The sequence below is a fragment of the Ahaetulla prasina genome, chromosome 10 (genome assembly GCF_028640845.1).
Source record: "Ahaetulla prasina isolate Xishuangbanna chromosome 10, ASM2864084v1, whole genome shotgun sequence".
In the NCBI taxonomy this organism is placed as follows: domain Eukaryota; kingdom Metazoa; phylum Chordata; class Lepidosauria; order Squamata; family Colubridae; genus Ahaetulla; species Ahaetulla prasina.
This window is the reverse complement of record NC_080548.1, coordinates 26,958,239-26,983,852: the sequence shown is the minus strand read 5'-3', so window position 1 is coordinate 26,983,852 and position 25,614 is coordinate 26,958,239. Positions and strand designations below refer to the sequence as shown.

General features: G+C 41.8%; 1 protein-coding gene across 1 annotated transcript; it reads left to right on the top strand.

Annotated features, from left to right (window-relative positions):
- The first annotated feature begins 6,660 nt into the window (after positions 1-6,660).
- LOC131204883 (uncharacterized) lies at positions 6,661-16,735 on the top strand. Its single transcript, XM_058196520.1, has 5 exons — positions 6,661-6,744; positions 7,684-7,794; positions 9,768-9,923; positions 13,900-14,052; positions 15,753-16,735. The coding sequence occupies exons 1-5, from the start codon at positions 6,675-6,677 to the stop codon at positions 15,995-15,997; spliced, it is 735 nt and encodes a 244-aa protein (XP_058052503.1). The 5' UTR covers positions 6,661-6,674; the 3' UTR covers positions 15,998-16,735.
- The last annotated feature ends 8,879 nt before the right edge of the window (positions 16,736-25,614 follow it).

Here is a 25,614-nt window from a genome sequence, read left to right as displayed (position 1 = left end):
AGTAATATGAACATTCACAAGTGTGAGCCACCCATAATCTAGGGCCAGGGTGTCCAACCTTGACAACTTTAAGACATGTGGACTTCAACTCTCAGCTGTCTTTCTGGGGACTATTGGGAGTTGAGGTTCACAAGTCTTAAAGTTGCCGATGTTGGACACCCCTATTCTAGGACAGGGGTTTGCAAACTTGGCTCTTTTAAGACTTGTGGACTTCAACTCTCAGCTGTCTTTCTGGGGACTATTGGGAGTTGAAGTCCACAAGTCTTAAAAAAGCCAAGTTTGTAGACCCCTGGTCTAGGACAATACTAGCAATGTTCAGACAGGTAGACATCAATAACCAGAATTCCTCAGCCAGCAGTGGAGATGAACTCCATTCGTTAAAGATGCTGAGACTGAGAAGCACTGGTCTAGATAAACAAGGTTTCCAAATTACAACAACAACAACAACAGCAACAAACCATATCTTTTCCCTTCCTAGATAAACCAGGTGATCTTTTTAGTTAAGTGATTGGGCCAAATTCCCAGAGAATGCAATGGACATTCTGACAAAATGGCTGCCACATGGAAGTTCACTCATTATTAAGATGAGGCAAATTTAAGCTGTTTGGGATGCTAGCAGCAGCTGTGAGAGGCAGCTTTACACAATATAATCATCTAGAGAAGAAGAAAACCCAGGAAAAGGTGCAAAAATATCCGATGACATTAGAAAGAATAAAAAAAAACACCTGAATTGCAAAAGACACCAATGGAATCTAAAATTTTCCACCAACTGCTGCATCAACCATGGATGATCCACGTTAAGAGTTCAAGAAAGAGAAACTAAACTGAATTTTGAATTTCATTTTATTTTTATTTATTTATTTATTTTGTCAAACGCAACAATATATATTAGTATAAACATGAAATAACCACACAAATTGAATACAACCAAAGGGAACATTAGGACAGGAATGGTAGGCACGCTGGTGCTCTTATGCACGCCCCTTACAGACCTCTTAGGAATGGGGTGAGGTTAATAGTAGACAGTCTTTGGTTAAAGCTTTGGGGATTTTGGGATGAGATCATGGAGTCAGGTAGTGCATTCCAGGCATTAACAACTCTGTTACTGAAGTCGTATTTTCTACAATCAAGATTGGAGCAGTTCACTTTAAGTTTGAATCTATTGTGCGCTCATGTATTGTTGTGGTTGAAGCTGAAGTAGTCTTCAACAGGAAGGACATTGTAGCAGATGATTTTATGAGTTATGCTCAGGTCATGCCGAAGGCGGGGTAGTTCTAAATTTTTCAATAAACCAGGGAGATAGCTGGCATACAAACTCCGAAAGGGGAGTGAAAAGAAAATAGTAGAGGAAAAACCATGAAGGCGACATGGTCATGACAGTCAGTGGCCTCATTAAAAAGTCTTTTTAAAAACATTGTTCCAACTTTTACAAGAAGCAGGAACCTGACATATAAAAAAACCCAGATGCTTATCTGCAAAGACAACATTGACCTAAACTTTCACAAGCTCAAGAGGCAACCGATGAATGATCCAGTAACTTCCTTTGAAATACCAGAAGCTATTTAAAAAAATAAAATACGAAAGCAGATAAAACACTGGGCCCAGATGGTCTCACAAGTGAATATTATAAATGTTTTCAAGACCCAGTCCTAAAGCCATTAAATGGTGTTACAGGAAGCAAAGATGCCTCAAACGTGGAAAGAAGCCAACATTGGGCTACTACCAAAGGAGGGTCAAAATATCCTGAGGATTAAAATTTCTAGAGGACCAATTTCATTGCTAAATAACGATTATACACTTTTTCCTGCAATATTGGCAAAAAGATGGAATAAGATCTTAGAATCATATATCCATGAAGATCAATCTGGCTTTTTTTACCAGAAAGATGGTTGAGAGCAGAGGTGGGCTGCTGGGGGTTCGGGAGAACCTCTAGCTAAGATTCTGTGCAGTTCGGAGAACCCCCAAATCCCACTCCTGGCTGGCCTTGCCCCGTCCCTCCCAGGAGTCCCTACACAGCCCGTTTTGGATGCAGGTAAGTGCAGAGCATGCGTGGAGGTTCGGGAAGGGTGAAAAACGGGCCTCCCAGAAGTTCGGGAAGGCTGGAAATGGGACTGTTTCCGGCCGCCGGAGCCTGGGGAGGCTGTTTTTGCTTTCCTGGAGGCTTAGGAAAAGCCTCCAGAGCCAGGGGAGGGCAAAAATACCCCGTCTGCAGTGGTTCAGGAGGCTGACTAAGCCACGCCCACCATGGCCATGCAAACCGGGCAGAGAACCCCTTGCAAAAAATGTTGAAGCCCACCCCTGGTTGAGAGACAATGTGAGAACTGTTTTGAATCTTACTGAGTCCTTAAAATACCATAATGAGAAACAAGTCGCTCTAATATCCCTGGAAGCAGAGAAAACCTTTACCACAATTTAAATTGGGTTTTTAATGTTCAAAGTCCTGGAAGATATGAATTTTGAGGAGAAATTCATTCAGCAATTTGTACTTGACAACAAGCCAAGGTTATTATTAATGGAGATTTAACTAAACCCTGTGAAATTCAAAAGACATGGATGCCCCTTATCCCCTTGGTTGTTTATATTAGCTCTGGTAGTTTTGAACTGGGATATTAGACTGAATGAGAAAATGACAGCATAAATATTAATAAGGAAGTTATATTTTTGCAAGACCCCACATTGATATAGAATACCTGATGAAGAAACTAATTGACTTTGTAGCTTCAGTGGGCTTGAAAAATAAATAAAAGGAAAACAGATTCTTGTTAAGAATATGATTTCTCAGGACTATGAAATATTGACAAAAAAGCTGGGCTCCAACGTGGAGAAAAAGAGGAAATATCTTATGATTAGCTTGTCAAATACTAATTCTAAATTGTTTCAAAATAATTTTGCACGTCTGTGGAATGATATCAAAAAAACACTTGTTAAGTTGGCACAAATTATAATTGTCTTTAGGGGGTAGAATCTCTGTAATTGATGAATGCTTTTACCAGGGGTGTTATTTTTATTTCAGACTTTACCAATATTTATAACCAACACTCTTTTTAAACAATAGCAAATGGATATTTCTAAATTCATATAGCAAGGGGGAAAAAATCCCAAGAATTACATTTATAAATTACTTCAAGATACTGAAGAGGAGGTTTGGGTCTACCAGATTTGAAATTGTACTTTGTTGCTTCTTGTTTGGTCTGGCTTAAAGAGTGGGCGACTCTCAAAAATAAAGGGTTTCTTGAACTAAAGAGCCATGAATTAAAATTGGATGGCACTCCTATTTATGGTATGATAAGGATAAAATAACCGTTAATTTTAATAACCACTTTGTTAGATGTGCCAATAGAAGGGTTTCAAATAAATATGAAATAAAGTTTCCTGAGAAGATACCTCTTTGGGTGTCACCTCATGAAGTTTTTTTTAAGAAAAGAAATGTTGGTGAGGCAAGACTGGTATAGTCAAATAATACTATTTAATCATGGTGAACCAGTGGGGGGATTCTACCGGTTCAGACCGGTTCAGGTGAACCGTTACCACCGACTTTCAGCCGGGAGTGAACCGGTTTGCTCCGATTTTGAAGTGGGCCTGCCCGCCCGCCCCTGTGTTATACTCACCTATATTTCTGTTTTCCGCAAAGCTGGCTGAGGAACTCTGGGAGTTGCAGTCCACAAGTCTTAAAGGGACCAAGGTTGGAGACCCCTGGTTTAGATAATTATCATTGAAAGAAAGGTTTAAGTTAGATTTTAAAAAGTTATGGACTTGACTTGGCAGAAAAATGAATTGGAAATTCTACTGTGTGACAATGATGAACACATTACTGCTTATAAACTGTTATTGAAATTGAATTTGGAGAATGAGTATGTGAAACACTGTTTGACCCAATGGGCAAAGCATTTTGGATGCAATCTAATATTTGAACAATGGGAAAACACACGGAAAAAGGGGTTTGAAATTTACATTAAATTATAATTTAAAAAGAAGTTTTTATAAAATGATGGACTGTTGGTATTTAACACCAGATAAATTGCCAAAAATGTATAAATGTATTTTAAATAGATGTTGGAAATGTAAATGAAAAGAAGGAACTTTTTATCATCTATGGTGGACCTGCGACAAAGAAAAGAAATATTGGAGTAGGATTCACACCTTAATACAGAAAATTCTGAAAGTGAATATAAAGATAAAACCAGAAACTTTTCTTTTAGATTTAATTTAATTTCTTTTAGATATATTCTGCTACCGAATACCTCTCACCGACCCGTGCGCTCTCATAGAGAGGGACTCCTCAGGGTGCCGTCAGCGAGGCAATGTCGTCTGGCGACACCCAGGGGAAGGGCCTTCTCTGTGGGGGCTCCCACCCTCTGGAACGAACTACCCCCAGGACTTCGTCAGCTTCCGGACCTTCGGACCTTCCGCCGCGAGCTTAAAACATACTTATTTAATTGCGCAGGACTGAGCTAGATTTTAATTTACGGTTTTTAAATTGGGTTTTATTTTCATATTTTTAATTTAGGCTTTTAGAATAAGTTTTTTAACTGTTTTTAGATTGTATTTACCTGTTTTTTAAATGCCTGTAAACCGCCCTGAGTCCTTTGGGAGATAGGGCGGTATATAAATTTAAACAATAAATAAATAAATAAATAAATAAATAAATAATGGACAAAGAACTTGGGGGAAAAATGGAACCTTGATGTTATTCATGCTGACAGAAGCAAGAATGCTCTATGCCCAAAAATGGAAAGATATTTTAATTCCCACAAAGGATGATTGGCTGTAAAATATGATAGAGTTAACAGAGATGGTTAAATTGACTTCTTTAATTGAAGAAAAGAATAAACTATCTTTGTTTCTACTTGGAAATTGCTTCTGGACATTGTGCTTGAGATGGAAAAATATGAAACTTTGACTTTGGGTTTTGCTGATTAGATAGGTTTGATGTTACTGAAATGGTGAGTACCGTATATATTTAATAGAATAGACTAACAAAGTTGGAAGGGACCATGGAGATCTTCTAGTCCAACCCTCTGCCTAGGCAGGAAACCCTACACCACTTCAGTCAAATGGTTATCTAATATCTTCTTTAAAACTTCCAATGCTGGAGCATTCGCAGCTTCTGGAGGCAAGTTGTTCCATTAATTAATTGTTCTGACTGTCAGTTGCTTCTCTCCTTGATTAGTTTCCATCCGTTGCTTCTTCTCCTACCCTCAGGTGCTTTGGAGAATAGCTTGACTCTTTGTGGTAGCCCTTGAGATATCAGAACACTATCAAGTCTCCCCTAGTCCTTCTTTTCATTAAACTAGCCATGCCCAGTTCCTGCAACTGTTCATCATATGTTTTAAGATATATTACTATCTTATTCTATTGCACTAAAAACATCAATGCTTTTCTTCCCCCTTCCTCTTCCGTTTTTCCTCTCTTTGTCTGGGTTCCAAGTAACACCCCCAACGAAAGAAGACTCCAAGCCTAAAAGTTCCTCAAACTTCCATTTTATTAGAGATGTCAAATTGGCACATCTGGGAGAACCCGAATCGGAAAGCCTTCAGGTTTTCCTCACCCATAGAAAAGTCCAAGTCTCTGCCCAGCATGTAGATGCATCGTCCCAACTGGAGATGCCTCCCAGTCACAACACTCCAGATGCAGCGCAAGATGTCCTCGACTCTCTGAGAAAGGAATGTTATTATGACTACATATCTTCCCTGCTCCATACAGTCTCCCCCTCCCAGATTCCCACAGCACTAAATGTGGCAGGCCTGAAGATCCAATGCAAAAGATGGCTTCCAGGCCTGACACTCTTCCTTTCCCATTATTTTCAATTAATGAGAAAGTTTATTTATTTATTTATTTATTTATTAAATTTTTATACCGCCCTTCTCCCGAAGGACTCAGGGCGGTTCACAGCCAGATAAAACAATGAATAAATATACAGTAAAAACAATAATTAAAAAACTTATTAAATATAGGCCCAAATTAAAATACATATAAAGTAATAAAACCCATTAAATAAAAATTTAAACCCCAGCATTAAAACTTGTAAAAATTCTATGCCAGTCCTGCGCGAATAAATAGATATGTCTTCAGCTCGCGGTGAAAGGTCCAAAGGTCGGGAAGTTGACGGAGTCCTGGGAGAAATTCGTTCCAGAGGGTGGGAGCCCCCACAGAGAAGGCCCTGCCCCTGGGGGCCGCCAGCCAACATTGCTTGGCTGACGGCACCCTGAGGAGTCCCTCTCTGTGAGAGCGCACGGGTCGGGGGGAGGCAATCAGTAGCAGTAGGCAGTCCCGTCCTAAGCCATGGAGCGCTTTAAAGATAGTTGCTGGAAGAAATTATCCTCCCTGGGTACATCACACACACACACACACACACACACACAAACACACACACACACACATAAGCCCAACTACCTGGGATTTTTCAACCACTCCCTGAACAGGGCAATTTTGTAATAGGTCCACCCAGGTGGACCTATTACAGAGTTGCACAAAGTGGTATTATGGATGTAATTAGTTATCACCGTTATGATGTCCTTGGACAATATAACTGCTATTAAGAGGTAAATTGAATTCTGAACCCTGTTCTCCTTTATTGCCAAGAGGCTTAGGGCTCATGGCCACTCCCTGCCTATAAGTACCTCACCCAAAGATCTCCATCTCACAGAACCCAGACCGACATGAACAGCAGCACGATGGCTTCCTTTGTGCTCTTCATTTTCACCATCTTCCTCCTTTCTGTGGCAAGATATGCAGAGGCAACAAGTACGTTGGGGTTCTTTGAATTAATTTTCACTTCTTCTGATGCAGTTGTAGCTCTTTTCTAGCGGACAACCAACGTTTTGTGTTAGGCAGTTCTTTCATCCTCTCAGATTACATCAACCGAATAGGCTCTCCAAGGCAAGCCCGCTAAGGTGACCAACTTCAGGTGGCCTTCAAGTGGATGGATGGGGGGAAGCAAGGAAGGTGGAATGGGATTCCTTGAGCCAGCAGGGTTGGTTGGAAGTTCAGGCAGCAAAGAATCCGGGACCAATATTGGAACACATACTGAAATGTGGATTGAGTTAGACCTCTAAACATGTACAGAGCATGGTGTTGGCTGTTGGAGCATTTCATAAAATCAGTCATTCAGATTGGGTTAGGCAGAAACTTTTTGCATGGAAGAGGATGCAAATCAATGGAATCTGAGCTAAAAGTTGAGTGCAGTCAGAACCTCGGCAGATAGTTACAGTCATTTCTTACTGTCGTTGCCTTACTGCTACTTCGGGGTTAGCCCATGGTTTGACTTGGCTTGTTTTATCTTGTTTTTAAAGAAAGTTATCTGCAATTCAGCCAGGTGTGTTCATCTGCGGGTATCTTTCTGCTCCCCCATAGTGTAATATCTCTCTCTGTTTCTCTCTCTGTGTGTATGTATGTGTCACTAAAAAGCACACGTCTTTTTGTAAGTTTCTGATTTTTATTTTTGGGGGATGGTTTCTCATTGCACCCCAAGCATGGCTGTCTTCCTCTCTGTGATCAGAGTTTCATCCTAAGCGATTTAGGGGAATTTCTTTCCAGCCTTCTGCTAGGATGGGAATAATAAAATTGGAAGAGGGCTAGTGTCCGCTTCAGTATTAAAGTATATTTGTATCGCAACTGAAATCTGAAGGCATCTCAAACAAATGTATTTCCTTTTTAAAAAAAATTTCTTCCTGCTCTTTCTAGAATGTCTTGAGTGCTTCAATGATGGAGCAAGTTACTGCAGTAGCACGGAAAAAAACTGCCCAAATGGACAAAAGTGCATAGGTGTTAGATCTTTTGCCAACTTGTCGACAGGTAGGTGGATTAATTTTTATGTTCATCTTTTTTATTATGTTGATTTGGATGATATGGACATATCTACCTCCACGATAGTTTGGTTTCATATAAAGCAGAGATTCTCAAACATGATGATTTTCAGACACGTGGACTTCAGCTCCGAGAATTTTGAGAAATATTGGTCTAAAGTATGTCTATCCATGTATAGGTACTTGGGTGTGTTTGGGTGTATAAAAATCCCCTTTTCACCCTTATGGTGCACCATGTCTTCCTCAATCTCAGGTCCTCTATCAAGGGCCTTCAACACAAGATTGGGGCGATGTGATAACTACTTTCAGGTGTTTGAAGAGCTGCCTTGTAGAAGGTGAAGCAGAAATGTTAGAGTTATACCAAAAGACAGGATGAGAAATCATGGATTTCTTCTACATGGCCACATGGGAGTCTGACAAACAGCCAATAGAATAGATGTTCTTGCCCAGGAACAGGAAACTCATGTTCAAAGCCCAAGAGAAAGTAGAAAAACCTCACACTCTCATCTCCATGTGATCAGAACCCAGAACCCAGGACTGCTGGTCGTTCTGCTTCATCATTAAACCCTCTTTCAAAGCAGCCTTCATTTTGTCTCCAGTGTCTTTCTCCTGGCTTGGAACTGAACCAGATTTCTTCCAGCACTATTCAATAATGGAAAAAATTGTCATGGTAGAGTCAGCTGTGATGGATATCTTTCACTAACAGTGATTGGATGGCCCATCAGTCAGGGATTCCCTAGAAGCGAATGCCTGATTAGATGCTCGCCAATGTCAATTCTATTCTTTCCATTCAATACATAATTGTTATAGGGCTAATTTGTTAACAGCTGTAGGGAGCAAACTGCTGCGGTGAGAACTGTGTATATAGTCCTTTTACATCCCATTCTTCCATTGTGTATAGCTGACATAACAATGGGAGGGTTGTTTCCGAATGCCCACTGGGGCATATCCTTAATCGTCAGTGGAGCCTGTACAGTCTGAAAGTTGAGAAGTACCCATAGATATTCAATGAGTAATGTTGCACTAGGGACACGGTGGCTCAAGGGGCTAGGACGTTGAGCTTGTCGATCGAAAGGTCAGCAGCTCAGTGGTTCAAATCCCTGGTGCTGCCGTGTAACGGGGTGAGCTCTCGTTACTTGTCCCAGCTTCTGCCAACCTTGCAAAAATGCAAGTAGAAAAAATAGGGACCACCTTGGTGGGAAGGCAACAGCGTTCCGTGCGCCTTTGGTGTAGACTCATGCCGGCCACATGACCACGGAGATGTCTTCGGACAGCACTGGCTCTTCGGCTTTGAAACGGAGATGAGCACCGCCCCCTAAAGTTGGCAACGACTAGCACGTATGTGCGAGGGGAACCTTTACCTTTACCAAATGTTGCACTATACCAGTCACCGGCTGGTATTTAGCCAACATTCTTAACCGCTTGTTTAGTGAGCCAGGGTGGCACAGTGGTTAGAGTGCAGTACTGCAGGCTACTTCTGCTGCCTGCCAGCTACCTGCAATTTGGCATATCAAATCTTACCAGGTTCAAGGTTGACTTAGCCTTCCATTCTTCTGAGGTGGGTAAAAAGAGTACCCAGATTGTTGTTGGGGCAATATGCTGACTCTGTAAACCACTTAGAGAAAGCTGCAAAAGCACTATAAAGTGGTATATAAGTTGAAGTGCTATTGCTAGTTATCCATGTTGAAGGGTTCACACACCATGCAGAACTCTGAAGAAAACCAACAAAGGGAAAAACTAATAGAATTTTCATTTTCAGAGGGTCAGTGTCAGCTGGGGGACTGGGTGGTGGGGGTGTAGGGTATCTGTCACAAGGCCACAAAGGAACCCAAAAATGAGCTGGAGCGTTAGAAGCTTCAGAGTATTACATTTGACTGATTCCATTGATAGTGTTGGTTGGAAAACAGAGCCATGTGATCCTCAATTGATTACATTCCTTAATCATTATATTTTTCTCAATAGAGCCTATTTTAAGTGAATCCATGGCCAGAAGCTGTGTAGCTTCTGCATATCATTTGGAGGGCTCCTTCCATTTCAATTTTGGAGACAAACATATTTTTGAGTTCCAGTCTCAGGTTTGCAATGAAACAAATCCAAACTGCCCCACTATCCTTCCAGGTATGTAAACCTTTTTGAAACTTTTGAATCTCATTCTGCTTTTGGCATTTTTCCTATTGGGATGGTTGACATAAGAAATCTATGTACGGGAAAATGCCAATTACATCTTTCTAATCTTTAAATCTTTTAATCTTTTATCAAGAACATACTCTTAATTGTGAAAGGAGAGATAAAACATTTGGAAGAGAATGCCCAAATATTTGACCAAATGATCTTTTAAGGTAGTTGGAAGGAGAGAAAGAAAAGGCTTGGCCATCTATAACAGACCCCATGACTATCATTAAGTGTTGTACCTTTATGATTCTTGACGAACGTATCTTCTCTTTTTATGTACACTGAGAGCCTATGCACCAAAGACAAATTCCTTGGGGGTCCATTCACACTTGGCCAGTAAAGAATTCAAATCTAATCTAATCTATCAGTAAAATTTGAAAAAAAAAAAGATATAGGCAAAATGGTTCCAGTTGTTTAATCTTCAATGTCCATTCATGGTCCATTTTTAGTTTCCCTTTGATACACTTACAACAAGAACAACAACAAACCTTATGTCAAATAAATATCATGAGCAAATTATCCTATATACAGTGGAACCTCAGGTCACAAATACTTCGGATCACGACTAAATCAGGTGCCGACCAAAAAATCTGCTAAATGTTTCACTCTGGTCACGAACACATCCTGGCTGGCGATCAAACACAGTCGCGGCAATTTCCCCTCTACACCATTTTTTTTTTGTGTATGCGCGTGTGCAGTCAGTCTTGCTTCCGGCCATGACCAAATTGGGTTGCGACCGAAGTCCTGCAATCACTCCCAATCGCTAGCTGAATTCGGCTTCAGGCGCGATGAATTAAAGAGAGAAATCTTTGCTCTGATGTCTCCCTATCAAGCCAGCTGCAGGCTCTTCAAATCGCTAGCTGAATTCGGCTTCAGGCGCGATGAATTAAAGAGAGAAATCTTTGCTCTGATGTCTCCCTATCAAGCCAGCTGCAGGCTCTTCAAATCGCTAGCTGAATTCGGCTTCAGGCGCGATGAATTAAAGAGAGAAATCTTTGCTCTGATGTCTCCCTATCAAGCCAGCTGCAGGCTCTTCAAATCGCTAGCTGAATTCGGCTTCAGGCGCGATGAATTAAAGAGAGAAATCTTTGCTCTGATGTCTCCCTATCAAGCCAGCTGCAGGCTCTTCAAATCGCTAGCTGAATTCGGCTTCAGGCGCGATGAATTAAAGAGAGAAATCTTTGCTCTGATGTCTCCCTATCAAGCCAGCTGCAATCACTCCCAATCGCTAGCTGAATTCGGCTTCAGGCGCGATGAATTAAAGAGAGAAATCTTTGCTCTGATGTCTCCCTATCAAGCCAGCTGCAGGCTCTTCAAATCGCTAGCTGAATTCGGCTTCAGGCGCGATGAATTAAAGAGAGAAATCTTTGCTCTGATGTCTCCCTATCAAGCCAGCTGCAGGCTCTTCAAATCGCTAGCTGAATTCGGCTTCAGGCGCGATGAATTAAAAAGAGAGAAATCTTTGCTCTGATGTCTCCCTATCAAGCCAGCTGCAGGCTCTTCAAATCGCTAGCTGAATTCGGCTTCAGGCGCGATGAATTAAAGAGAGAAATCTTTGCTCTGATGTCTCCCTATCAAGCCAGCTGCAATCACTCCCAATCGCTAGCTGAATTCGGCTTCAGGCGCGATGAATTAAAGAGAGAAATCTTTGCTCTGATGTCTCCCTATCAAGCCAGCTGCAGGCTCTTCAAATCGCTAGCTGAATTCGGCTTCAGGCGCGATGAATTAAAGAGAGAAATCTTTGCTCTGATGTCTCCCTATCAAGCCAGCTGCAATCACTCCCAATCGCTAGCTGAATTCGGCTTCAGGCGCGATGAATTAAAGAGAGAAATCTTTGCTCTGATGTCTCCCTATCAAGCCAGCTGCAGGCTCTTCAAATCGCTAGCTGAATTCGGCTTCAGGCGCGATGAATTAAAGAGAGAAATCTTTGCTCTGATGTCTCCCTATCAAGCCAGCTGCAATCACTCCCAATCGCTAGCTGAATTCGGCTTCAGGCGCGATGAATTAAAGAGAGAAATCTTTGCTCTGATGTCTCCCTATCAAGCCAGCTGCAATCACTCCCAATCGCTAGCTGAATTCGGCTTCAGGCGCGATGAATTAAAGAGAGAAATCTTTGCTCTGATGTCTCCCTATCAAGCCAGCTGCAGGCTCTTCAAATCGCTAGCTGAATTCGGCTTCAGGCGCGATGAATTAAAGAGAGAAATCTTTGCTCTGATGTCTCCCTATCAAGCCAGCTGCAGGCTCTTCAAATCGCTAGCTGAATTCGGCTTCAGGCGCGATGAATTAAAGAGAGAAATCTTTGCTCTGATGTCTCCCTATCAAGCCAGCTGCAGGCTCTTCAAATCGCTAGCTGAATTCGGCTTCAGGCGCGATGAATTAAAGAGAGAAATCTTTGCTCTGATGTCTCCCTATCAAGCCAGCTGCAGGCTCTTCAAATCGCTAGCTGAATTCGGCTTCAGGCGCGATGAATTAAAGAGAGAAATCTTTGCTCTGATGTCTCCCTATCAAGCCAGCTGCAGGCTCTTCAAATCGCTAGCTGAATTCGGCTTCAGGCGCGATGAATTAAAAAAGAGAGAAATCTTTGCTCTGATGTCTCCCTATCAAGCCAGCTGCAATCACTCCCAATCGCTAGCCTAATCTGGCTTCAGGCGCGATAAATTCAAAACGAAAATAATTTTACGGTTGGGGTCACCACATCGTGGAGAATTGTATTAAAGGGGTCGCAGCACTATAAAGGTTGAGAACCACTGTGTTAGCTATATTAAGCCAGCCAGTATCTTCAGTTTAAAAAAAAAAGCTACGGAATGCTAAGAATATGCATTCTAAGATGGCGCGCAGCCTGCCAGGGACAAAGTGCCAACTTCAAAACAGCTAAAGGCAGTGGTGGGATTCAGCCAGTTTGCACCACTTCGGGAGAACCGGTTGTTAACTTTCTGAGCAGTTTGGCAAACTGGTTGTTGGAAGAAATCATTAGGGCAGAGAACCGGTTGTTAACTTTCTGAGCAGTTTGGCAAACTGGTTGTTGGAAGAAATCATTAGGGCAGAGAACCGGTTGTTAAATTACTTGAATCCCACCACTTGCTAAAGGTCATAACCATTCACAAAACTTCAGTTGATTAGAATATGCAGGTAATCCGTAACTTTAACTATTCATTTAGTGCCATTCAAAGTTACAACAGCACTAAAAAGAGAGACTTTTTTTTTTACACCTCTTGAATTTCAGGGATTCAGATATATGGATTGTAAATATATATATATATATATATATATATATATATATATATGAACCAACGCTACATTATGCAGTCACTTGAATAAATAAATATGTTTTAGCTCACGGCAGACGGTCCGAAGATCAGGCACTTGACATAGGCCAGGGGAAGTTCATTCCAGGGTGATGCTCCAACAGAGAAGGCCCTACTCTGGGGGGCGCCGTACCGACTGTTTGCGGATCGCACCCTGAGAAGGCCCTCTCTGTGAGACCGTACGGGTCGGTGGGAGGCATAGGGTAACAGCAGGCGGTCTCGTAAGTACCCGGGTCCTAAGCCATGGAGCGCTTTAAAGGTGGTAACCAGAATCTTGAAGCGCACTTTAAAGGTAAAGCACTTTAAAGTAGTATATAACTGCTATTGGATTTTTAAAGAATATATTTTCCGATCGAAAGAAGAACCAAAGATTTCCTCTTTGGGTCAGGGCAAAGCGTGCCAGGAACATCCTGGAATTCCTTCTGGAATTGAAAGGCAGGAGAGCTCAAGGGACATCAGAACATCAAAAAGCCAAAATGGTTAGAAATCCAATTATTCTACTGTTTAGCAGATTCCCCAGGGGTTAAAAAAAAAAAAAGTCAGTGAAAGGGAAAACAAGCTGTGTTGATCATTGCTTTAAATTCTTTTGCTACGTGAACTTATTTTGTGACTTGCAGGAGACATAATGCGCATCTATGAAAATGGGAAATCTTGCCCAAAATGTTACAGAACAGGTTACGATAACTGTGAGAGCGATGGAGAAGTGCTTTGTCTGGGTGATTTAGTGAACTGTACTGAAGTGAATGGAGAAATAACCAATAGGAAATCTGGTAAGCTGTCTTTATTGTTCCTCTTCTATTTAAACTCTCTTTCCTGTTAGCTTAGTGGTTCTCAACCTGTGGGTCGCGACCCCTTTGGGGGTCGAATGACGATTTGCCAGGGGTCGCCTAAGACCATCGGAAATATGGGAAGTATACTTGCAAGTCGCAGAATCGCGCTCCAATGGTTGACTCCACAAGCCAGCTGCAGGCTCTTCAAATCGCTAGCTGAATTCGGCTTCAGGCGCGATGAATTAAAAAAGAGAGAAATCTTTGCTCTGATGTCTCCCTATCAAGCCAGCTGCAATCACTCCCAATCGCTAGCCTAATCTGGCTTCAAGCGCGATAAATTTAATAGGGGAGGAGTCTCCGCTTTAATGCCTCCGTCCTCAAGGCAATCGCAAGCAGTTCAGATCGCTATGTCTGACTTCAGGCGATAAATTCAAAACGAAAATAATTTTACGGTTGGGGTCACCACATCGTGGAGAATTGTATTAAAGGGGTCGCAGCACTATAAAGGTTGAGAACCACTGTGTTAGCTATATTAAGCCAGCCAGTATCTTCAGTTTAAAAAAAAAAGCTACGGAATGCTAAGAATATGCATTCTAAGATGGCGCGCAGCCTGCCAGGGACAAAGTGCCAACTTCAAAACAGCTAAAGGCAGTGGTGGGATTCAGCCAGTTTGCACCACTTCGGGAGAACCGGTTGTTAACTTTCTGAGCAGTTTGGCAAACTGGTTGTTGGAAGAAATCATTAGGGCAGAGAACCGGTTGTTAAATTGCTTGAATCCCACCACTTGCTAAAGGTCATAACCATTCACAAAACTTCAGTTGATTAGAATATGCAGGTAATCCGTAACTTTAACTATTCATTTAGTGACCATTCAAAGTTACAACAGCACTAAAAAGAGAGACTTTTTTTTTTACACCTCTTGAATTTCAGGGATTCAGATATATGGATTGTAAATATATATATATATATGAACCAACGCTACATTATGCAGTAGCTTTGTATTCCAAATCTGAATAAAACATACTTCATACGAACAGTATAATAGAATTGGAAGGGACCTTTGAGGTCTTCTATTCCAACTCAGTTTGGAAACCTTATATCTGTGATGGTGAACCTATGACATGCGTGCCACAGATGGCACATAGAGCCATATCTGTGGGCACGCAAGCATTGCCCTTACTCAGCTCCAGCGCACATGCGTGCATCGCCAGCTAATTTTTGGGCCTTCTGGGTCTGTTGGAAGTTGGCAAAACGGGCCAGTTGCAGCCTCCAGAGAGCTTCCGGGGGGGGGATGGGGAAGGCAGTTTTCACCCTCCCCAGGCTCCAAGAAAGGTTCTAGACCAGTTCTGGAGAACCGGTAGTGGAAATTTTGAGTAGTTCGGAGAACTGGTAGTAAAAATTCTGATGGGTCCTGCCCCCATCTATTCTCTGCCTCCCAAGTCCCAGCTGATCGGGACGAAATGGGGATTTTGCAGTAACCTTCCCCTGGATTGGGGAGGGAATGGAGATTTTACAGTATCCTTCCCCTTCCACACCCACCAAGCCACTCCCACAGAACCGGTAGTAAAATATTTTGAAACCCACCAGTGATCGGTGCCCCTGCCCTTAGTTTAGAAATTGTTCATACATTTGGTGAGAGGAAAATGTGGAAATACTTTGAACAAGCCCATAAAATAAATCACTGTTTCCTTCTGCTTTAGGTACAAAAATCCCTTTTGCTGGAAAAGGTTGTGTCAGCCGATCAGTTTGCAACCTTGGAGGGAAGTCAGTCCAGCGTGGGAGTTACACGTTCACATTTAAAAACCTTCAGTGCACTAAAGCCAACGGGGCTCTTTCATCGTTGCGACGCCTGGCTTTCACTCTGGAGAAGAAGGACCTTGGGCCACAGGTGTCCTTCTTCCTTCCATGCATCCTTGGGATCTTTGCTGTGAAAATTCTCTCCTAGTTAAGTGAAAGATAACCTGCAAAGGCCTTAAGAAGGATCAGGTTGGGGTCAATCTCCCTCCCTTTAAGCACTGATGATGTTACCTAGTTTGGTACTGAAACGTCTACAAGAAAACCACCAAGCTCACAGAACATCGAGGAGCCCACAACTAAATTTATGCTGCAAAAATTCTATACCTCTCTGTTGCCACTCTTAATGTCCTTCTCAAAGTTGCCATCTATATATATTTTTAACAGGAGAAATTATGGACTAAATTGGAATTATTAACTTTATTAATTCCAATAATAACTTTATTAACTAAGTTTTCATCCCCTTATTATGGAATTACAATGAATGTGGTATAAATATCCTGCCCCCGCAAATATTTGGGCCCCATCTCCTGACATGAGGTCGAGAATCCCACCCAAAGGCTAAATTCAACTTCAAACCCCCAAATTTGCTTACTTGCAGGATATTTTCCTTGAAGAGTTTGGTGGCATTCAACCACAGGTTTTGCTTGAAGCAGAATGAATTTGGTGACTGGAGCCACAACATCTAGGCATTCACAATATGACTTCATATTTCAAAGCAATTGATCCACCGAAAAATAATTTACCTCAAAATACAGTGTTCTCACACCTGAATTTCCTTCAATCAATTTAGGTATATCTATAGATGTACATGCACACTTTATCAGGATTTGAGTGATATATTTATATAACGCAATGCTTTAATGGTTATTCTTAAAACTTGACTCTGAAATGTTGCAATTGTTGTCGAAGTAGACCCATATCCTTTGGTCGGTATGAGACCACTGTTTGCAGACATTTCCTTTCTCTGGAAAAACAGCTTCAGCGTTTTTCTACCTTTCCGAAATTGTAATTCTCATTGATTTTTTGCAATATTAAAATAAAAGAAATTAGAGATTAGCTCTCCAGTCTTAGGGTTTTGTTTTTTTTGCTCATAAAACTTCCCATTCATTTTCTTTCTCACCCTTCTTCTTTGGGAAAGTGTGAGAAGGCCACATGTCATGCCAAGGGAAAGCCATGGTTTATTTAAATGTTGGTTTGTTGATTCACACATTAAGCCATCAACCCCAATGAATAAACTCCAACAACTGGATTTGTGTCGTGTCCCACTCCTCCGCTGACGGCCGGGTCAGGGAAATCCGAATCAGGCGTGCCTCTGCAGCTCTGCCAAAGTCCTAGCAAAGTCCTCAGGGCAGGCAGGAGACCAGAAAGTGACTTCAGCAAGATATGTTTAGACCAGAGGTTCCCAATCTTTTTCGCCCGCGGCTCCCCCGGAAATCCGACCTGCAACTGCGCATGCGCACCAGACGCCCCAGAAATGGCGCATCAGCGCCAGACAGGGCAGACCAGAATAGCGGCTTCAGAAGAATCACTGGTTTAGACTTTGCCTGACTCAGAGAATGCCAGAAAGCAGGTCCTTTATATAGGCCATGGGGTGTGGCTCCATGACTCAGCACTTATCCAGGCCTGCCCCTCCCTTCCTTCTGTTGCCTCCGCCTATCAAGTCTTCTGACGCGAGGGTCACTCCAGTCTGCAGCTGTTGGTAATTGACCTCCCTCAGGCTCACATGCTGTGGGGGAGGGGTCTAGTTGCTCCGTTTGCCTGGGCATGGAGCCAGAGCTGGGGGCTGGAGAACTTCCTCCTCTTCAGCCTGTCTGGGCATGGAGCCAGGGCTGGGGCCGGGAGGCATACTAGAACATTCCTCCATGTTCGGAAGCAGATAAGAAGGCCCCGGCTGTGGTGAGATCGGACGAGACACAACAATTTGCTTACGGTGTTAAAGATTCCGCCTTTTGACTAGTAGTCAAAAAGAAAAAAAAATGTTCGCACTGAGCACTCTAGTCATTTCTGGATATAGTACATGATAATCATGTTAAGAGAGGGATGTGGTGTCTCAGTGGCTGAGACGTTGAGCTTGTCGATCGAAAGGTCGGCAGTTCAGCAGTTTGAATCCCTGGTGCCGCATAACGGGGTGAGCTCCCGTTCCTTGTCCCAGCTTCTGCCAACCTAGCAGTTCGAAAGCACGTACAAAATGCAAATAGAAAAATAGGGACCACCTTTGGTGGGAAGGTAACAGCGTTCCGTGCGCCTTTGGCATTGAGTCATGCCGGCCACATGACCACGGAGACGTCTTCGGACTGCGCTGGCTCTTTGGCTTTGAAAGGAAGATGAGCACTGCCCCCTAAAGTCAGGAACGACTAGCACATATGTGCAATGGGAACCTTTACCTTAATCATGTTAATCTTGGCTGTGGAAAAGTTCGTGTGATGGACATGTGGGTGAAGGGCAAGGACTTGAACTTTCTTTTGGATGAGGAAAACCCGGAAGCTCTCAGATTCGGGTTTTTCCAGATGTGCCAATATGACATCTCTAATAAAAATTAGCTTTGAGGAAGCTCAAGCCTCGGAGTTTGATTTTGTTGGGTGTATTACTTGGAACCCTGACAAAATCTGAATAAACTAATCCTAATAGACTAGGCACTACACAACCCCTTAAAATGCTTCTCTTTCTTTCATTTTTAAAAATGTTACGGTGTTCTCTTGAGACCAGGAAAAAGGCAGTATTACAGCAATATCCCCAGCTACTTTGGGTCAGGAATATTTTAATATTGTCTGAAAACTCACTTCGTTGCCGTAGGTTTTAGTTTCTTGCATTTTCTTACTGCATTTTTAAAAATTAGTCTAGTTATTCACTATGAGTAAATAAATCATAAATACGTGAGCAACCCAAACTTTGTTTTATGTTATCTATCTGTCTGTCTGTCTGTCTGTCTGTCTGTCTGTCTGTCTGTCTATCTATCTATCTATCTATCTATCTATCTATCTATCTATCTATCTATCTATCTATCTATCATCTATATATCTATCTAACAATCTATATATTTATCTAGCTAGCTATCATCTGTCTGTCTGTCTGTCTGGCTATATCTATCTATCTTGTCTGTCTGTCTGTCTGTCTGTCTGTCTGTCTGTCTATCTATCTATCTATCTATCTATCTATCTATCTATCTATCTATCTATCATCTATATATCTATCTAACAATCTATATATTTATCTAGCTAGCTATCATCTGTCTGTCTGTCTGTCTGTCTGGCTATCTATCTATCTATCTTGTCTGTCTGTCTGTCTGTCTGTCTATCTATCTATCTATCTATCTATCTATCTATCTATCTATCTATCTATCTATCTATCTATCTATCTACCTATCTATCTTGTTTGTCTATCTGTCTGTCTGTCTATCATCTATCTATCTGTCTTCTATCTATCTATCTATCTATCTATCTATCTATCTATCTATCTATCTATCTATCTATCTATCTATCTATCTATCTATCATATTTTGGAACCACCCATCCCTCACATAGGTATCTATTTTCAAGTTGATTCCAAATTGTGTTTTTTTTCCCCAAATTCTGGAAAAGAATTTGGATAATGCAGGATTAGGGTTTAGCCTGTTATATGAATCCATCCATTCTGTTTTTTATGTTTCAACATATTAAATTCTCTAAATAAATACATAAACAAACACACGCATTCATCAACATGCACAATGAGATCATTGCCTAAATAAACTAGTGGCTGAATTTCCAACGCCTGTTTTAAAAACAATTTTATTAAACTTATTGAATTATAACATACAAATAAAAATAGTGGGAAAACAGGGGAGGTAAAAAAAGAAAGAGAGAAAGAAAGGAAAAAAGAAAGAAAGAAAGAAAGAAAGAAAGGAAGAAAGAAAGAAAGGAAGAAAGAAAAACATTGACTTCCAACTCTGAAGCACAGTACAATAACATAGCTCTACATACAGCCTCAACTTTTTTATTTTTAAATATTTAATATGTACTAGCCATTTCTATAACAACAAACCTTTCAAATTAGCAAATCTCAGTCAATTCTTCCCCATCTCTAGCACAAAATCCAGAAGCAATTAGCACAGCCTATTTAATTGCTTAATTTGAACCTTGCCTATGGATTATTTGGGAATGTGGAAATGCATTGATATAACAACACACTTACTCTGTATTGTGCGATTCCAACCATTATGTATGCAGGCCTGTGTGCGCTTATAGCTTGGAGCTCACACTCGCCCTAAAACTGAAAACACCAGTTTGTGTTACCTTGGCTACCTGGGATTTTTCTACCCCGCCCTGAACAGAGCAAACTTGCAATGGATCTGCCCGTGTAATTCTTCAGGTTTGCACAAAGAGGCGTTACGCGCATAAGCAGGCATCACCTATTGTGACGTCCTTGTACAGTGTAAATACTTTTAAGAGGAAAAATATATGCTGGACTCTACCATTCTTTTTCCTCAAAAGGCAACGTGATCCCAACCACTCCCTGCCTATAAGTACCTCACCTGGATAAAATCTCCATCTCAGAGAACCCAGACCGACCTGAACAGCATCACAATGGCTTCCTTTGTGCTCTTCATCTTCACCATCTTCCTCCTTCCTGTGGCAAGATATGCAGAGGCAACAAGTACGTTGGGGTTCTTTGAATTAATGTTCACTTTTTCTGATGCAGTTGTAGCTGTTTTCTAGCGGACAACCAACGTTTTGTGTTAGGCAGTTCTTTCTTCCTCTCAGATTGCATCAACCGAATAGGGTCTCCTAGGCAAGCCCGCTAAGGTGACCAACTTCAGGTGGCCTTTGGGTGGATGGATGGGGGGAAGCAAGGAAGGTGGAATGGGATTCCTTGAGCCAGCAGGGTAGGTTGGAAGTTCAGGCAGCAAAGAATCCGGGACCAATATTGGAACACATACTGAAATGTGGATTGAGTTAGACCTCTGAACGTGGAGCGGTGTTGGCCGTCGGAGCATTTCATAAAATCAGTCATTCAGATTGGGTTAGGCAGAAACTTTTTGCATGGAAGAGGATGCAAATCAATGGAATCTGAGCTAAAAGTTGAGTGCAGTCAGAACCTCGGCAGATAGTTACAGTCATTTCTTACTGTCGTTGCCTTACTGCTACTTCGGGGTTAGCCCATGGTTTGACTTGGCTTGTTTTATCTTGTTTTTAAAGAAAGTTATCTGCAATTCAGCCAGGTGTGTTCATCCGCGGGTATCTTTCTGCTCCCCCTTGGTGTAATAGCTCTCTGTGTTTCTCCTTCTGTGTGTATGTATGTGTCACTAAAAAGCACATGTCTGTTTGTAAGTTTCTGATTTTTATTTTTGGGGGATGGTTTCTCATTCCACCCCAAGCATGGCTGTCTTCCACTCTGTGATCAGAGTTTCATCCTAAGCCATTTAGGGAATTTCTTTCCAGCCTTCTGCTAGGATGGGAATAATAAAATTGGAAGAGGGCTAGTGTCCGCTTCAGTATTAAAGTGTATTTATATCGCAACTGAAATCTGAAGGCATCTCAAACAAATGTATTTCCTTTTTTTAAAATCCTTAGTACTCTCTCTAGAATGTCTTGAGTGCTTCAATGATGGAGCACTTTACTGTAGTAGCACTTTAAGAAACTGTACAAATGGAGAAAAATGCTTAGATGCTTAGGTAGAGTCACCTGTGATGGATATCTTTCAACTGTGATTGGATGTTACTGAAATGGTGAGTACCTTATATACTGTATTGAATAGAATAGACTAACAGAGATGGAAGGGACCTTGGAGGTCTTCTAGTCCAACCCCCTGCCTAGGCAGGAAACCCTACACCACTTCAGACAAATGGTTATACAACGTTTTCTTAAAAATTTCCAGTGTTGGAGCATTCGCAGCTTCTGGAGGCAAGTTGTTCTACTAATTAATTGTTCTGAATGTCAGGAAATTTCTCCTCAGTTCTAAATTGCTTCTCTTCTTGATTAGTTTCCATCCGTTGCTTCTTCTCCTACCCTCAGGTGCTTTGGAGAACAGCCCGACTCCCTCTTTTTTGTGGTAGCCCCTGAGATATCAGAACATTACTATCATGTGTCCCCTAGTCCTTCTTTTCATTAAACTAGCCATGCCCAGTTCCTGCAACTGTTCATCAAATGTTTTAAGATATGTTACTATCTTATTCTATTGCGCTAAAAACTTCAGTGCTTTTCTTCCCTCTTTCTTCTTCCTCTTTCTTTTTTCCTCTCTTTGTCTGGGTTCCAAGTAACATGCCCAACGAAAGAAGACTCCAAGCCTAGAAGTTCCTCAAAGTTCCATTTTATTAGAGATGTCAAATTGGCACATCTGGGAGAACCCGAATCGGAAACCCTCCAGGTTTTCCTCACCCATAGAAAAGTCCAAGTCCCTGCCCAGCACCTACATGTCCACCATATGGCCCAATCAATGCACCGTCCCAACTGGAGATGCCTCCCAGTCACACCACTCCAGATGCAGCGCAAGATGTCCTCGACTCTCTGAGAAAGGAATGTTATTATGACTACATATCTTCCCTGCTCCATACAATCTCCCCCTCCCAGATTCCCACAGCACTAAATGTGGCAGGCCTGAAGATCCAATGCAAAAGAGGGCTTCCAGGACTGACATTCTTCCTTTCTCATTATTTTCGATTAATGATAAAGTAATAATAAAAAATTAAACACCAGAGTTGCTGGAAGAAATTGTCCTCCCTGGGTGCATCACACACACACACACACACACACACACACACACACACACACACACACATAAGCCCAACTACCTGGGATTTTTCAACCACTCCCTGAACAGGGCAATTTTGTAATAGGTCCACCCAGGTGGACCTATTACAGAGTTGCACAAAGTGGTATTACGGATGTAATTAGTTATCACCGTTATGATGTCCTTGGACAATATAACTGCTATTAAGAGATAAACTGAATTCTGAACCCTGTTGTCCTTTATTGCCAAGAGGCTTAGGGCTCCCAACCACTCCCTGCCTATAAGTACCTCACTCAAAGATTTCCATCTCACAGAACCCAGACTGACCTGAACAGCAGCATGATGGCTGCCTTTGTGCTCTTCATCTTCACCATCTTCCTCCTTCCTGTGGCAAGATCCGCAGAGGCAACAAGTACGTTGGGGTTCTTTGAATTAATTTATTGTCTTCTGATGCAGTTGTAGCTCTTTTCTAGCGGACAACCAATGTTTTGTGTTAGGCAGTTCTTTCTTCCTCTCAGATTGCATCAAGCGAATAGGGTCTCCAAGGCAAGCCCGCTAAGGTGACCAACTTCAGGTGGCCTTCAAGTGGATGGATGGGGGGAAGCAAGGAAGGTGGAATGGGATTCCTTGAGCCAGCAGGGTTAGTTGGAAGTTCAGGCAGCAAAGAATCCGGGACCAATATTGGAACACATACTGAAATGTGGATTGAGTTAGACCTCTGAACGTGGAACGGTGTTGGCCGTCGGAGCATTTCATAAAATTAATCATTCAGATTGGGTTAGGCAGAAACTTTTTGCATGGAAGAGAATGCAAATCAATGGAATTCGAGCTAAGTTGAGCGCAGTCAGAACCTCGGCAGATAGTTACAATGGTTTGACTTGGCTTGTTTTATCTTCTTTTCAAAGAAAGTTATATGCAATTCAGCCAGGTGTGTTCATCTGCGGGTATCTTTCTGCTCCCCCCTGGTGTAATATCTCTCTGTATTTCTCTCTGTGTGTGTATGCATGTGTCACTAAAAGCACATGTCTGTTTGTAAGTTTCTGATTTTTATTTTTTGAGGATGGTTTCTCATTCCACCCTAAGCATGGCTGTCTTCCTCTCTGTGATTAGAGTTTCATCCTAAACCATTTAGGGAATTTCTTTCCAGCCTTCTGCTAGGATGGGAATAATAAAATTGGAAGAGGTCTAGTGTCCACTTCAGTATTAAAGTGTATTTGTATCGCAACTGAAATCTGAAGGCGTCTCAAACAAATGTATTTCTTTTATCCTTACCATTCTCTCTAGAATGTCTTGAGTGCTTCAATGATGTAGGAATTTACTGCAGTAACAAGGAAAGAAACTGCACAGATGGAGAAAAGTGCGTAGGTATTATCTCTAGGGCCAAGTTGTCGAGAGGTAGGTGGATTCATTTTTATGTTCATCTTTTTTATTAGGTTGATTTGGATGATATGGACATATCTACCTCCACAATAGTTTGGTTTCATATAAAGCAGAGTTTTTCAAATGTGACGATTTTCAGACACGTGGACTTCAGCTCCAAGAATTTAGAGAATATTGATCTAAAGTATGTCTATCCATGTATAGGTACTTGGGTGTGTTTGGGTGTATAAAAATCCCTTTTTCACCCTTATAGTGGACCATGTCTTTCTCAATCTCAGGTCCTCTATCAAGGGGCGTCAAAACAAGATTGGGGCGATGTGATAACTACTTTCAGGTGTTTGAAGAGCTGCCTTTTAGAAGGTGAAGCAGAAATGTTAGAGTTATACCAAAAGACAGGATGAGAAATCATGGATTTCTTCTACATGGCCACATGGGAGTCTGACAACAGCCAATAAAATACGTATTCTTGCCCAGGAACAGGAAGTTCATGTTCAAAGCCCAAGAGAAAGTAGAAAAACCTCACATTCTCATCTCCATGTGATCAGAACCCAGGACTGCTGGTGGTTCTGCTTCATCATTAAACCCTCTTTCAAAGCAGCCTTCATTTTGTCTCCAGTGTCTTTCTCCTGGCTTGGAACTGAACCAGATTTCTTCCTGCACTATTCAACAATGGAAAAAATTGTCATGGTAGAGTCAGCTGTGATGGATATCTTTCACTAACAGTGATTGGATGGCCCATCAGTCAGGGATTCCCTAGAAGCGAATGCCTGATTAGATACTCGCCAATGTCAATTCTATTCTTTCCATTCAATACATAATTGTTATAGGGCTAATTTGTTAACAGCTGTGAGGGCTAACTGCTGCAGTGAGAACTTTGCATATAGCTCTTTTACATCCCATTCTTCCATTGTGTATAGCTGACACAATAACAGGAAGGTTGCTTTAATGCTGCAACACACCTGGGTGTTTCAGGATGCTCACTGGGGCATATCCTTATCTTCAGTGGTGCCTGTACAGCATGAAAGTTGGGAAGTACCCATAGATATTCAGTGAGTGTTTTTGCACTATACCAGTCACTGGCTGGTATTCACCCAATATTCTTAACCGCTTGTTTAGTGAGCCAGGGTAGTGCAGTGGTTAGAGTGCAGTACTGCAGGCTACTTCTGCTGACTGCCAGCTGCCTGCAATTTGGCAGATCAAATCTCAGCAGGTTCAAGGTTGACTCAGCCTTCCATCCTTCTGAGGTGGGTAAAATGAGGACCCAGATTGTTGTTGGGACAATATGCTGACTCTGTAAACTGCTTAGAGAGGGCTGTAAAAGCACTATAACAATATAGTTATTCATGTTGAGGGGTTCACTGAACTCTGAAAACCAACAAAGGGAAAAACTAATAGAATTTTCATTTTAGGGGTCAGTGTCAGCTGGGGACTGGGTGGTGGGGTGAGTATCTCACAAGGCCACAAAGGAACCCAAATGAATGTTAGAAGCTTCAGAGTATGACATTTGGCTGATTCCATTGATAGTGTTGGTTGGAAAACAGAGCCATGTGATCCTCAATTGATTACATTCCTTAATCATTATATTTTTCTCAATAGAGCATGGTTTATCCGAATCCTTGGCCAAAACCTGTAGCTTCTGCAAATCATTTGGGCGCCTTCCATTTCAATTTTGGAGACAGA